Source organism: Corvus moneduloides, chromosome 9 (genome assembly GCF_009650955.1).
Source record: "Corvus moneduloides isolate bCorMon1 chromosome 9, bCorMon1.pri, whole genome shotgun sequence".
Classification (NCBI taxonomy): domain Eukaryota; kingdom Metazoa; phylum Chordata; class Aves; order Passeriformes; family Corvidae; genus Corvus; species Corvus moneduloides.
The window spans coordinates 1,545,183-1,558,265 of NC_045484.1; the positions used below are offsets into that span (position 1 = coordinate 1,545,183).

General features: G+C 40.2%; 1 protein-coding gene across 2 annotated transcripts in view; it reads left to right on the forward strand.

Annotated features, from left to right (window-relative positions):
• The window catches only part of COP1 (COP1 E3 ubiquitin ligase), a 126,184-nt gene that overhangs the window by 16,889 nt on the left and 96,212 nt on the right, over positions 1 to 13,083 (forward strand). For both annotated transcript variants that reach the window (XM_032117768.1, XM_032117769.1), the window contains exons 7-8: positions 6,960 to 7,019; positions 8,834 to 8,910. In XM_032117768.1, coding sequence (XP_031973659.1) covers positions 6,960 to 7,019; positions 8,834 to 8,910 — 137 coding nt within the window. The remainder of the gene's footprint in view (positions 1 to 6,959; positions 7,020 to 8,833; positions 8,911 to 13,083) is intronic.

Here is a 13,083-nt window from a genome sequence, read left to right on the forward strand (position 1 = left end):
ATAGTTTCTTTTGATGCTGTGAGAGGTGACTGCTTAAGAATGGAGGAGGGAGCCCAAGGAACATGTGTGGACCTTGGAACAGTGGTATATTGCACATCATTGTGAGTCACACAAGCAGCCTTACTATGGGGAGGAACATGACCTTTTTTCCTTTCTTAATTCAGACTTGGTTTTAGTAAATGCAATTTCACTCAGTAAGCTATAGCTGTGAAGATAAGTTCTTAATAAATAAAAAAGATTCTTTTATTTATGACCCTGAGTTCTTATTTCTAAGTTTTGGCTTAAATGTTTAAAGGAACATGGTAACTTTGCTTCCTAACTTGCCTCTTTGAGTACTGTTCATTGCAAGATTTTATTAACAGGTTTAATTTACTGCATACTGCAAGTTCTTACATAGGGACTAAGGTACTTCTGTAAGTGAATACAGGTATTGCCTTAGAGTTAGTGTACTTGTACAACATTTCACAACATGTTCAGAGCAGATGATTAACCACCTGTAACCCTCCTTGCTTACTTCACTCATAAGTTATGTATTTTTTTTCTCTTGCATTAATGAAATGGTGACTTCTGAGCATATTGGAGTAGGTTTATAGCTAGAAGAAAACTGTCTCTTAGACTTGTACTTCAGAATATTGGTGCAGTCAAGTCTTTTGACAAATGCCTCTTTGTCACCTTTTCATAATTTCTCTAGAAGATAAATGTGAGGTTCAACACCTGCAGGAGTTTCTATTAGAAATGCTATTTTGATCTGTTTGTAACTTTTCAAAAGGTTGATCTTTCAAGCTGGAATTTACTGCATGTTCTTTGCACAAAGATGTTTGCAAGTCCTTTTTCTTTTGAAGTTTATGTATTTTGTTTTCTTTTTGACCTAGAGCAATATGGCAAAAAACCCCAAATCCTTGGCAATAGTAATAGGAAAAAAAAAAAAAAAAGTCTTACTTTAGAAAAGGTTGAAAACAAATGCCTAAAGCTTAAAAATACTTTTTCAAACAAATAACAGGTAGTTTTGGAGGGGAGGAATTTATTGATCATCCACAACAGTTGGTTGTCTGTAAGGCAAACTTAGCATGGCTGAGTGCCTTTCCATATGTGTGCACAGTTAATTGAATGCACACTCTGCATTTTTGTTGGTTTTTTTTTTTTTTTTATCCAGCAGCCTCTTCTGTTGAAATTAAGAACCCAAAAAGTCTGGAAGGTCAAGTTTAATAATGAAATATTATGACTTGGTAGTGGTGGGTGTTTATTACTGTTTTCCATGGAAACCAAATGCAGCAACCTGTGACTTTTTAAAATTCTTGTTTTCATACGTGTGTTGCATAAATGCTTTCACAAATTTAACTTTGTTAATTCTAAATGTTCACATGTTTTTTCCTCTTGAACACTTTGTGAGAGAGGTGATTATATCAGTTAATTCTCCCCACTTTAATATTCATCACTTTAAAGAAGAGGCCTTGCTAATTGTCTGGTCAGGATTTGAATGTTTCCGAGTAGTTGGACACTGCCATATACATCATACAGATAATTTCTGCTAAAATATTGCTAGCTCAGCTACCTGATGGTATTTGTCAAGCAGCACCATTGCTTACTGAAGGAGAATACTGAGCCTGATGATTAGTATCACAAATCAAGTGCTACACAGGTGCTATTCTCTTGGTCTGTTCATGTTTCCCTTGGCAGATGTCACTTCATTTTTATGTTCTCTGGGCTTTTTCTTTCTAACAATGTGGCATTAAGTCTCTCGTGTCTAACAAACAAGGCCTCTTTCATGTCTGCTAATGCACAAGGCTGTTTTTTAGCTGTTAAACATCCTGGGACAGAAAAATAATCCTGAAGTGTCTCAGGCTTGTGGCACTGAGTGCCTGCTCAGCATTTCAGAATCGTCGTTGTTCTTCGCACCCTCAAATGCATGTCTCTGTCCAGCTGTCTTCACTTGCTCCATATTGTGAGCATGTTAAATACTAAAAATAAGAGGAGTTATTATGGGATAATTGCTGGGAATTATAAGCATGAGTTCTCCAGGGATGTCATTACCTTGTGTTAATCACTTCACCTGTCAAGTCTTGTGTTCTGCGTGTACACACATGGATGAACTAATGAGTAAGCAAGAGGAGGTGACAGAACCAGAAATCAGTCATGCTCTTTTGTTGTCATGTGGTCTTGGTTACATTTCAGGACTGCTGAGGAGAATTTATAGCTAGAGTAATCTGGTCCCTATCCACTGCACTTACCTGGTATTTTAAATCTATTTGCATTTCTAAGTTGCTGAATGAGAGATGTGAGCTCCAAAAGCATTGATAAGAAGCCCAAGGATACAGTGAATGTGTGAGCAGCAAACTAAAAATTCCCATAGTGGTATCAGCATATAATAGCTGGCTCTCCTTGCTGCAGTGGAGAGGTCTTGCAAAGAAAGAAGCCAAGTAGCACCTACTACTGATGTATTAGACTCTAAGGCAATTAGTCTAATTGTTTAGGCAGCTTTGTTCCCCGCCCCAGATGTCCTTATCTCATCAGGCTTTTCTATCAGACCCTATCACTAAGCCTTCAGAGCATGTTTCCTCCATACTGTAGGATGTAAATGAGGGAGAGGAAAATTCAAGATACAAAACACACTTTATCAGCCAGGCATCTCTTTCCTCCTACCTTTGGGAATTCTCTGTGTTAAAGAACCTGGATATTCTCAAGGCTTTTGTTAGCTTTTCCCCAGTTATGAGGAAGCATTTATAATTTGGAGGAAGTATTGATCAGAGAGAAGAAATATTTTCAGCAGATAATGTGTTATAGATGGTCTGTCCACATGTTTAAGAAGCTCAGATGCCATATTTCACTTAGGAAACTTGTGGAGATTCAGGTGTTCCTGTCTTCATGCAAACAAAAACCTTGCACCTCCTTCTAGTTCTGCAAAGACATTGTAACAGAGAGGTATTTTGTCAAATAAGTGATATTTGATTTAATGTATAAGACTAAAATTTCTCTAAGGTCTGAAGATGACCTCCATGCCATAGTTGCCCTGTATGTTGTAAAAGGCTCTGCATCCAAAGCAATAATGAAAAGAAAACCCAGAGACAGACAAGACTTCCAGAGAGAGAAACTGATCTTGTTGTGTATTGTCATTGAGGTATTGAATTCTACAGATAGAAATTCATTCCACTGGGTACCTTTAGAAAAGTTTCAGCTGTTGGCTGGTAGTGAAGTTTATGCTGTGGTTTGTAAGAGCAGTAGTTGGTGGGAGAACAAGAAGTAGGAAGAGGCTGAAGTTGGATGGATAAAGTTACGGGACAGAATTAAGGGTTTATTTACAGCAACTACCTGGTTTATCCTCCTCAGGTGGGCAGGTGATACATTTTGACCCATCCTGGTTGGTGCAATGGCTTTATGTATCTGGGAAGATGATGTTCCCTCTGGTAATAGACACTGTTCGTGTGGACCTATGGTGTGTATTGTGATGACTGCACAGGGAGTCTGGATCAGAGCCTTGAAGGTGTGTGACTGAACATAATATGGGCTGTGAGCTTCCAAAAAGCGTGAATCCACTCTGCTGTTTAAGCTGCTTGTTAGAATAGTGCTGCCGATTTTGCAGTATTTCTTCAAAAAATAAAGGAGAAAATAACTCCTGCTGTTCTGTTTGTGCTTTTTCTAGAATTGGAAAGACAGTTGGTCAAGGCTGTATGGTTCCTTCCCTTGTGCGTTTTTCTAGGCTGTGTCTGTGGCACTGGGAGGCTCTGCTGAGCTTTTAGCTTTTTGCAAACACTTAGAACTGGCACCAGGAGGCCCAGTCAGGACTGCTTGTTGTCCGTGCTGTACAAACACAAAGCAGGAAGTTGCTGCCTCCCAAGAGGCTCTCCCTCCAGGAAAAACAGGAAGCTCCAGGATGAAACCTTAGTGCTGTACCCAGATATGCTTGTTAGTAGATGGCCAACCAAAACCAAAATGACCCTGACCTGGTGTTTAGCATTGTGTAAGTTCTTGGTAGCTTCTTGACTTGAAAGTCTGAAATCCCTTTTCCAGGATTATAAAAAAGTTTTGAGGTCATAGCTTTTCTTTTGTACATATGCTCATGTGTGAAAAATGGGACCAGAGTGTTACACACCTGCTTATTGTAGTTCACTCTCTGGAGTTGAAATTATGAGGTTTAACCACTGAATTAAGGACCTTCTCCTTGTCCATGTTGGCCTTTTCATTTCTAGGAAAGCATCTGTGTCTGAGAGTTCATACTGTGTGCTTCTCTCTTAGCATACATTTCAGTGGTCATTGGAAGTGCTTTTGCTGACTTAATCCAAAGTCTGACAGGCGTGATTCTGCCCATCACTGGGACAGGACTTGGCTTGCTTTCTGTGCCCAATAGTGAAAATTAAATTAAAGGCCCTTAAATCTGGATATACTGCAAGAACTATAATTCATTTAGCTTTCCTTAAATGTCCCTCAAAGGCTGACAATTATAAATCAGTAGTCTCATTTTTCAAAGTTTAATTGGAATGAATGTGGATTGATTTAAGGTCTTTGATAGATTAAAACACTTAACTAACATACCAAAAAACCCCAAAGGTTTCAGTGTGGGCATTAACTTATTTTATGTTGATGGCATGAGAAGACTCCCTCCTAAAATAAGCATGACACACTCTTGCCTGTATTTTAGAGCTGCTACTGTTGGGTAAGTTTATGGTAGGTTGTAACTAGAAGGAAGAATTGGTAAATAAAGTCCCAGATCTCATGCTCTTGGTTGTGTGCAATAGTTAATGAAAGCTGGCCAATAAAAGGTCTCTGCTCTTGTTCCTATAAAAAGTATCCTGTTTATGTGATGTCAGCGATCATCAATTATTTTTCAGATGTCCAGTTTGGCTGTGAGCCAGTACATTGTAGAATAGCTGATTTCCTCACTGTAATTTTGGAACTTGTAAGTGGTTTTGTAACTTCTTTTTAAATGGGATTTATGAGTGTGGGGGACTAATGGTATTTGCTAGAGCTGAGTTCAGGCAGGACCCATGCTGTGCAAGTGTCACTTAGCTTTACCACTAATCTTGGAGTTACAGCACCACCTGCTATTCTTGCTGTAGGTTCCGAAAGTGAAAATGGAATTATCTGTTATGGTGTAGTGATTTGTAAATTATCTGTGGCAGTCTAGTTCTAAACCATTAAACTTCTGCTGTCTGTGCCTCAAATTAAATGTAAACTGAAACCTTCAGAGTACAGAGATTAGGACGCATTTATAATGTCATCTCATTCCAAAGAAGCAGCCATGTTAGAAATAGGTGTGGGCCCAGCAGTCCTTCCTTCTCCTGTTTTCAGGGACAGAGGCTTTTGTTAGTGTTTAAAAGGAGAATTGAAATGGTGGATTATCTAATGTAAAGCCCACATATTTGGAATGCTTTACAATAAGAGGGGTTTTAATTGTGCTTTTTTGTTTAAGCAAAACCTTCTGACACTTAAAGGATTGAACTTAAGCACTTGAGTGAATAAGTTTTCAGGAGTAGCTTGCCAGATATTCTTTGGAATATGTCATACTAAGAGTAATATGTCTTGCCAAACTAGTTACTTTGGATTTGGGCAGTTTAATATTCTGTTGTAAAGCTGAAAGTACAAAAATTTGTTTTGTCTTTGGAGAATGTGTTGTGCGTAAGCTTTCAGTGGACTTAAATCAGCAAATGCTTCTGGTCACAGGCCACATTGCTGGTTGTCTGTAAATTTTACTGGGAGCTCAGGAGAGTCAGGTGGACTTCCAGTTCTCCCATCTATTTATTTCATTTCTGTGTCTCAGTGAAGCAGACTTGCACTGGAGCTGAGTTTTGTCGGTTTGCGTCCAGACTTGGAGCTCTCACGCAGAGCAGCGTGTGTGTGTTTGGGCCCTGCAGGGCTGGGTATAGGCTCTGTGGGTGTTGGGGTGGGACCTACCTGCTGAATAAGCAAGTAAGTAGATGATGTCCTTGCTTAGGTGTAAACAGTTGTCAAGTCTGTGGCTTCAGTAACTTGAGGTGAGCAAAGCCACGTTGCTGACTGACTGAAAACCTGGAAGATGTTGCATGTGGCACAAGGAAGGGAAAGGAAATGTTGGCTGGTGAGAGGGGAAGTCTTCTTCTGACCCTTTCAGGTATAGCCCTCAAATTGACTCGAGTTTATGGTGTAATCCAAGGTAAGTACCACACCTTTGGAAGAAGTGATACCTTGATACCACGTGGTGCTTGCTCAGTGCCAGGAGCAAATCTTGCTCTGGTCATAATGGGTTTTTTCCAATCCAAAAACTTAATGACAAAGTTTAAATGGGCAAGTGACAGGTTAACAGCTAGGATGAGAATTAGTCTTAATACCTTTTAGCAAAATATTTTGTCTTTAGTTGAAGGGTGAAATGATCATGTTGTTCATGGTGGGTTTTTTTCTAATTGTGACAGTTCAAGGAGGAATGGTTTTAAAGTAAAAGAATGTGGGTTTCGATATTAGGAAGAAATTCTTCCCTGTGAGGGTGGGGAGGCCCTGGCACAGGGTGCCCAGAGAAGCTGTGGCTGCCCCTGGATCCCTGGAAGTGTTCAGGGCCAGGGTGGACAGGCCTGGGATAGTGGAAGGTGTCCCTGCTTATAGCAGGGCGTGGAATGAGATCATCTTTAAGGCCCCATCTAACCCAGACCACTTTGTGATTCTATACTCTGTGTTTACAAGCCAGTTACACCTTGCCTGAGAGATGTTAGAGGAGCATAACAGTATTACTTTGGATAATGTGGGTCTCTGCGATTGACATCAAAACACCTCATGCTCTCCTTTTGCATTGTTTCAAAATAATAAGCTTTGTCTTGAATGTGGTTTGTGTGCACACTTAGGTTAATCTGTGCATTTGAACTTCCTGCCTGATGACTTTTGAATTGTGTAGCACACCAGCTAAGATAGTTCAGGTTCCTCTCTGGAAAGACTGTAATTTATCTTGGTGCTGGTGCAGTGCAGATTGATTTAGACTTCTCCCATTCTCTTATCCACAGCAATTGGAGCAGATCCAGAAGGAGCTAAGTGTTCTGGAAGAAGATATTAAACGAGTAGAGGTGAGGTGCCCAGACATTGTTCTGACTCTGGCAATTTTTCATTTTCATCAAGCTGTCTGCCTTGCTGTGAGGCTGCTGGGTTAAATTTATGGCATTTAAGTCAGTAATGGGAAAATGAACAGATGATGCTCTTTCTTTAATTTGTTCATTTAGTTGATGTGTTCAGGCTGCAGTTTGGTAGCTCTTATATAATCATTTCTTTGTAGTAGTAAGTATTTTAGAGTAGTTGCTAGAAATCAACAGCTGGCATATTGATCAGAACTTAAGATTTTTGTATGTTGCAGTGTTCTGCACAGGCTGTTTAAATCTGAGCAGCATGCAGGTCTTAAAATGGGGAGGTGTTGGGGATTCACAACAGGGTTGTTATGCAGAGACTGGCCAGGAACAAAACCAGCTCCTGCTGCATGTCAAAACTGATTCCTGCTACCTCCTGATACAGTTCTCTTAATTCCTTAATGATGGGAATCTCTTGACATTTTTGCTAAGAACTATTCTCCAAGAATTTGTAAACCCATCAATGCAATCCTGTCTTCATTGAGTCTTTAGGTTCCTCTTTGGTCCTTTCCTGTAATCATTCTAGTGTTTGATCCTGGAGTAGGAAGCTGGTGTTTCAGAATACATCAGACTGCCACCTCTCAAAATACCATTCCCTTAAACCTTTTTGGGAATCAGTTTGCCTGTTTGCTTCTCGCTTCTTGCTCACCTTGAGCAGTCAGCATGTGTTCCCAACTACCTCCCAAAAGCTTTTGAGATTTCTTCCCTCAATTAATACGTGCGCTGATGAATTGGCAAAATATAAATATGACTTGACAACTGCCAGAATTTCCATTTATCTGATAGCTATTTGGAATTTTTTCAGACCTCTTTTCCTAAATGTTTCTTGGCTTTGGTGAAATAAATATACCTTAGCATGTTTTCTTCAGACTGGTAAAATAAGCCTTGAGCTCTAGGAGAAACTGTTCCCAAAAGCTGTGGGATCCCTCAGAGAAGAGCATCCAGCTACCTGCTTCTCTGCTCTTTAATCAGGCATTTCAGTGGGCTGCTGCTGGGGTATATTCCTGGGGTGTGGTGGTGACCTTGCCTTTCAACTCTCAAGCCTGGGATCTCTCTTGTCACAAATATCCTTCTTTCTACCTACCAACTAATAGGCATCTAGTAGGAATTTGAAAGCCCAAGTAGTAATTGTCCTGAGAATGCTTTGCCCCTCAACTAATGAGCTGCTGCATCCTGCATAGCTTCCATTTCCCAAACAGATGAAAGACAGTCTCACACTGGGTACACAGCAGTGACTTAGTCTGGGATGGACAAAGCCAAGTTTATGTGTGAAGTTTGTCTCTTGTGCAGCTGTCCCACAGAGGATTGATAGATCCTCTTTTAAGTCTGTGGCACCACCTTTGCCCTGTTGCTTTGTGGCTGTTCTTGCCATGACCCATATCCAGCTTTACTTTCCAGTTGTGAAGGCTGTTAGATAAGTTTGCACATATCTCAGAAATGCAGTTACAGCTTGCTTGTTCTGTGTGTTTAAGGGAGATGGGTTAGAGGCAATTGGATGATAACCAAATCTGTTGGGTTTTTTGGAGTAGAAGCTCCAAAACTGCCACTCTTGAAGCACTGAGTGCCACAGCTGTAAGATTTTTGAAACTCACTTGGAACGATAACTGAAAAAAATTGAAGAAAATCAATGTTATGTCAGGGATAGTAAAGATTTTTAGGTAAGTGCTGAGTAAAATGAGAAAAACACCAGTACTCTGTGAACACATGTATTAAACGTGCGTGTTTTGTCAGTTCTGATGTGACATGGCTTTCTGTTTCAGGAGATGAGCGGCCTGTACTCCCCAGTCAGTGAGGACAGCACGGTGCCACAGTTCGAGGCTCCCTCACCTTCACACAGGTATGGAGCTTGCAACTCAACTTGCATTTCAAGCTGTGCATGTTGCACTCTGCTTGCTAGTGCTTTCGAAGCAGTGCCAAAAGACAAGCAAAACTGGGTTTTAAATGCTGTACAGTATTTTCCTATTCTGTTTCTGATTGGTATAAACTTTATGTGAACAAAGAAGTGAAGAAAAAGCCATCTAAGTCTGCATTTGGGTGAAGAATCTGCTCTGAACCATATGCCATGGAAAACTGATGGCTTTAAATGTCATGTGAATTAGTAAACTTGAGTCATAAGCCTTTGCTATGGAATAAAATGTTACTGTTATTTATATGCTGCCTTTTCTGAACATTGTGCAGTTCTGCTTGGCATATGAAAGGTCTTAATTTTGTGTGATATTGGAGTCCTCTGGCTTCCCCAGTCAGCATGAATAGCTAAAGGTACGGGCTCAGATCAAAATTTAAAATGTACAGCCTAATGATTCTGTTTATCTGCTGTCTGTGTTGATTTAATGAAATGCCTTTCTAATAACTTAATTTCAATGTGTACTTTTGTCTGGAATATTGCATAGTCTGGTTTCTTGATGATAATATTGCAGATGCTTCTTGTATTCGAGTTGTAAGTGCCAGAGTTTGAAGTGCTCTACTTTACAGGTGTGTCTTTTGGTGGCAAGAAAACTCTTGATTTCAACGGGGCCGAGTTATGTTAAGTGATCATCTCTGCTGTCTCTTAGAAGTAGAGTTCTCTAAACTGTCAGTTTCTGTTACAAAATGGTACTGGTAGATTTTTTGCCTAATAGCCCAGAGGTAAAAAACGACCAGATTCCTTCCCCTAGAGAGATGTAGACACGGTGCTGTGGTGAGGAACCCAGCAGTATTGTCTGGGATTTCCTACTGAGATGCTATTTCTGGACACAGAGAGCAGTATCTCTCATATTTCTGTGAAGCTCTGACTGGCCCTGAGGGAAAGGATGGGAATACAGTCACAATGGATGGGAACAGCATTTCTAATTCAGCTCTTCTGTGCCTCTTTAATTCTCTTTGGGTGCAGATGTGTTTCTTGATATGGGGTATTCTGTTTTGCTAAGAAGCAGTTTTGTGAAACTGATGAGATTCTTGTCAAGTTCTGCTACTTTTCTGGTTATTGGCTATTAAACAGATTGGTTTTGCTCCGTGGCACTGACACTTGGGGTAAACTTGAGCACCGATTGGGCTCGGTATGTTAGATGTTGGATGCCTTCAGGCCTAGAAACCTTTCTCTTTTAACAGAAGATTGTACTTATGAGTCAAAATGTATCTCTCTTACTTGAGCTAAGCTAACAAACAAGCCCCCAAAGAACATTTTTGTCTGTTGAAGGCTGGAATAACATTTTAATAAAAGAGTTGAGGGGGGAATGGACTGTGGTGAGAGCTACACTGGTTTCAGTCTACTGAGAATTTCTTAATATTCCTCTATGCCTATTTATTTCATGTCCTAGGAGTCAGTCAGTCTCAGTTCCTGCTTTTGAAGATGTGAGATAGCATCAAAAATACTGTAGTGCTTTGTGGATTGGTGTGCTTCACCTGGGGGTCTGCTGGGAGGTGGCAGTGGGTTGGAGCCATGATGGGTGCAGAGACCATGGGCTCTTTCTTAGCTGCCTTCTTATGCCTGTCTGGCTCCATCCTGGCTGTGTCTTGAACTTTTGGGTTTTCCCCCTGGTACAACATGCCAGGGGTGTGATAATTGCATATTTAGGTGTGTGCTAGGGGATGTGGGATTGCCTTGTTCTCTCTGCTTTAGAAGACCCCTTAGCTTTTTCTCGGTGACATTCCTGCATTGAGAAGTAGCCTTGAGTGGTAAAAGAGAAACCAGTATGTGAAGGAATGTCTGAAGAGGCATCAGTTGTTGCCAGAAGTTACTCCTGTAACTTCTATCCCCACCCTGTCTCGACAGTTTTGTATAATTCAAGTAATTGCATTGGTGTGAATTACCATCAGTTAGATTCCAGGAATGTCTACCACTTGAAACTAATTTTATTTTCAACATTAAGGGTAAGTTTTGAAGAATTACCTCAGCAACATTTCTCCTTGGCAGGAATGCTGCAGAACAGCTGATTGGAGTTTTAAAATAGGCTGACTTTTTTCACTTCTCTTAACTGAAATATTTAATCTCAAGTGCATTTTAGAGATGCCATGAGCCACTAAGAGTGAAATACAAACATAGTTGGGGATGGATTCACTTCCATGTTAAAATTATATTGAACTTGCGGAGACTTATTAGCTTATCAGTGAATTAAAATGGTGTATTTAAATCAAAATATAACTTAACATACTTAGCACACTGCTAATGAAATATAATTGTATAACACTTTCCTAATGTGCCTTATAAATAGTACAAGGTTATCACAGACTAGTGCTGAGATGAAGAAAACTTCTTTAGCCTTTGAATTTAAAGTTCAAGAAAATAGAGTTCTTTGGAATTCATTTTTATCTGGTCTCTGGTGACTTGCCCTTATTCATCTGCTTCCTCTAAATCACAGGCTTGCTTCATTAATTTTCTGTTTCTTTTCATTGTTTGTAGCTTTTTTCCTCTCCATTCTTAACATCTTCAAAATGTGAAATTACTTTGCCTCCCCCCAGCTTCCTTCTGAAGTTCTTTAGCAAAAGAACCTAGCCCAGCTATGATGTTCAGTACATCCTTGTCTGCAAGAAACACGTGTTTTCTCTTGTGCCTACACAGGGGATGATGAAATACTAAATTGGGTAATAGCACAGTGCTTGTTTACAGCGTTGCATATTGCTTGGTTCGTATACTAATAGAGAACAAGAGGGGAAGAAGAAGGGAAGAGAACAAATAGTTCTGTGCGTGGATTTCTGAACAGGCGCGCGTGCTTTGTGCTCCCAGTAAATGGTGCGAACAGAAGGTAGGAATGAAAAGCTTCCCTGAGATGTTATCCAGGGCTAATAGCAATAACAAACTATCCCTAATAGGAGTTTGAGGGGAAAATTCTGGTCTAGGAATGAGTTGCTCGGTAACTCTGACTCAGTTATTGAAATCCTGATCCTCCTTCCCCTCCATTTGTTCTAATTACCTCCTCCCATCCCTGTAATGGGATTTATAGTCTGTGGATTGCCTTGTTTTTTGTTGTTGTTGTTCTGGGTTTTTAAATGTCATATCGGTGTAGCTGAATTTCCAAACTGAACCTGATGTTACAGCTTTTAAAGAAGAACTTGGAGGGCACTTCTGTAATTTTCTGGTTACTTGCTTCGTGTTTGTTGAAAGGAAAAACATTCAAGCACACATGAGTTAACTCAGCTATAGGCACTGCACAGAAATGTCTTTGAATTCGTACTCTGGTTGGGGAGATGACGTCTGCGCTCTTGAAGGCTTTACATCACCAGACAACCTGCAGCAGAACGAGACCAGACACTCTAAGTCTGTGTGTTTTGCTGTTAATTGCTGCTGTACCTGTCTCAGAGTGGAGTACTTTTTCATCGCTTTCCAGCTGAATGTGTTATTCCTGCGGTTCCTGGCAGGATCTGCTGTCCCTGTTTCATTATTTCATGAAGCCACATGCTAATTTAAAGTTCATTGTCCCCAGCCATGCCTGAAACAGCTCTGCTGTTTTCTCCCGTACAATAGCTTGCAGCAAATAATGATTTTCATCCCTCAGATTTTTCTTTGTTTTCAGCTTTTTGTCTTGCCTAGAACCGAAGTCAAATCAGTCTCATTTTCCAAGTTAATTTTTTAAGTCTCACCAGTGGTTATGTCTCATCTTCTGTTTCCACTCCCCTCCACTTACAGGGGAGCTTGAAAACATTCAGAGAAATAATTAAGCACTGCTGTACCATTGGTTCATTCTTCTAGATTTACAGGTGCCCTGCCTGGCATTTCAAGCAAACCAATTTATTTATGACCAAGGTTCTCAAGTTCACACATAAGTTCTGGCAACTGTTACATAAGCAGCAATAGGTACACTCATCTTTGACAAAACTAGGACCTCTAGCGCTGCTCTAGGAGCTTTTTAAAGAAACCTTCAGCTTCCCCAGGCAATGCTTAAAATCTAAGGTTATGTCATAAGAAAGACTGCGAATAATGAGAATAATGAGCCCAGATAGTTTCTTCTCTGTCCAAGTCAAATGACACAGCAGAAGCAAGGCAGATGAAAAGATTTTTTAGAAACAAATCATGGTTATTTTCATAATGTGTTCT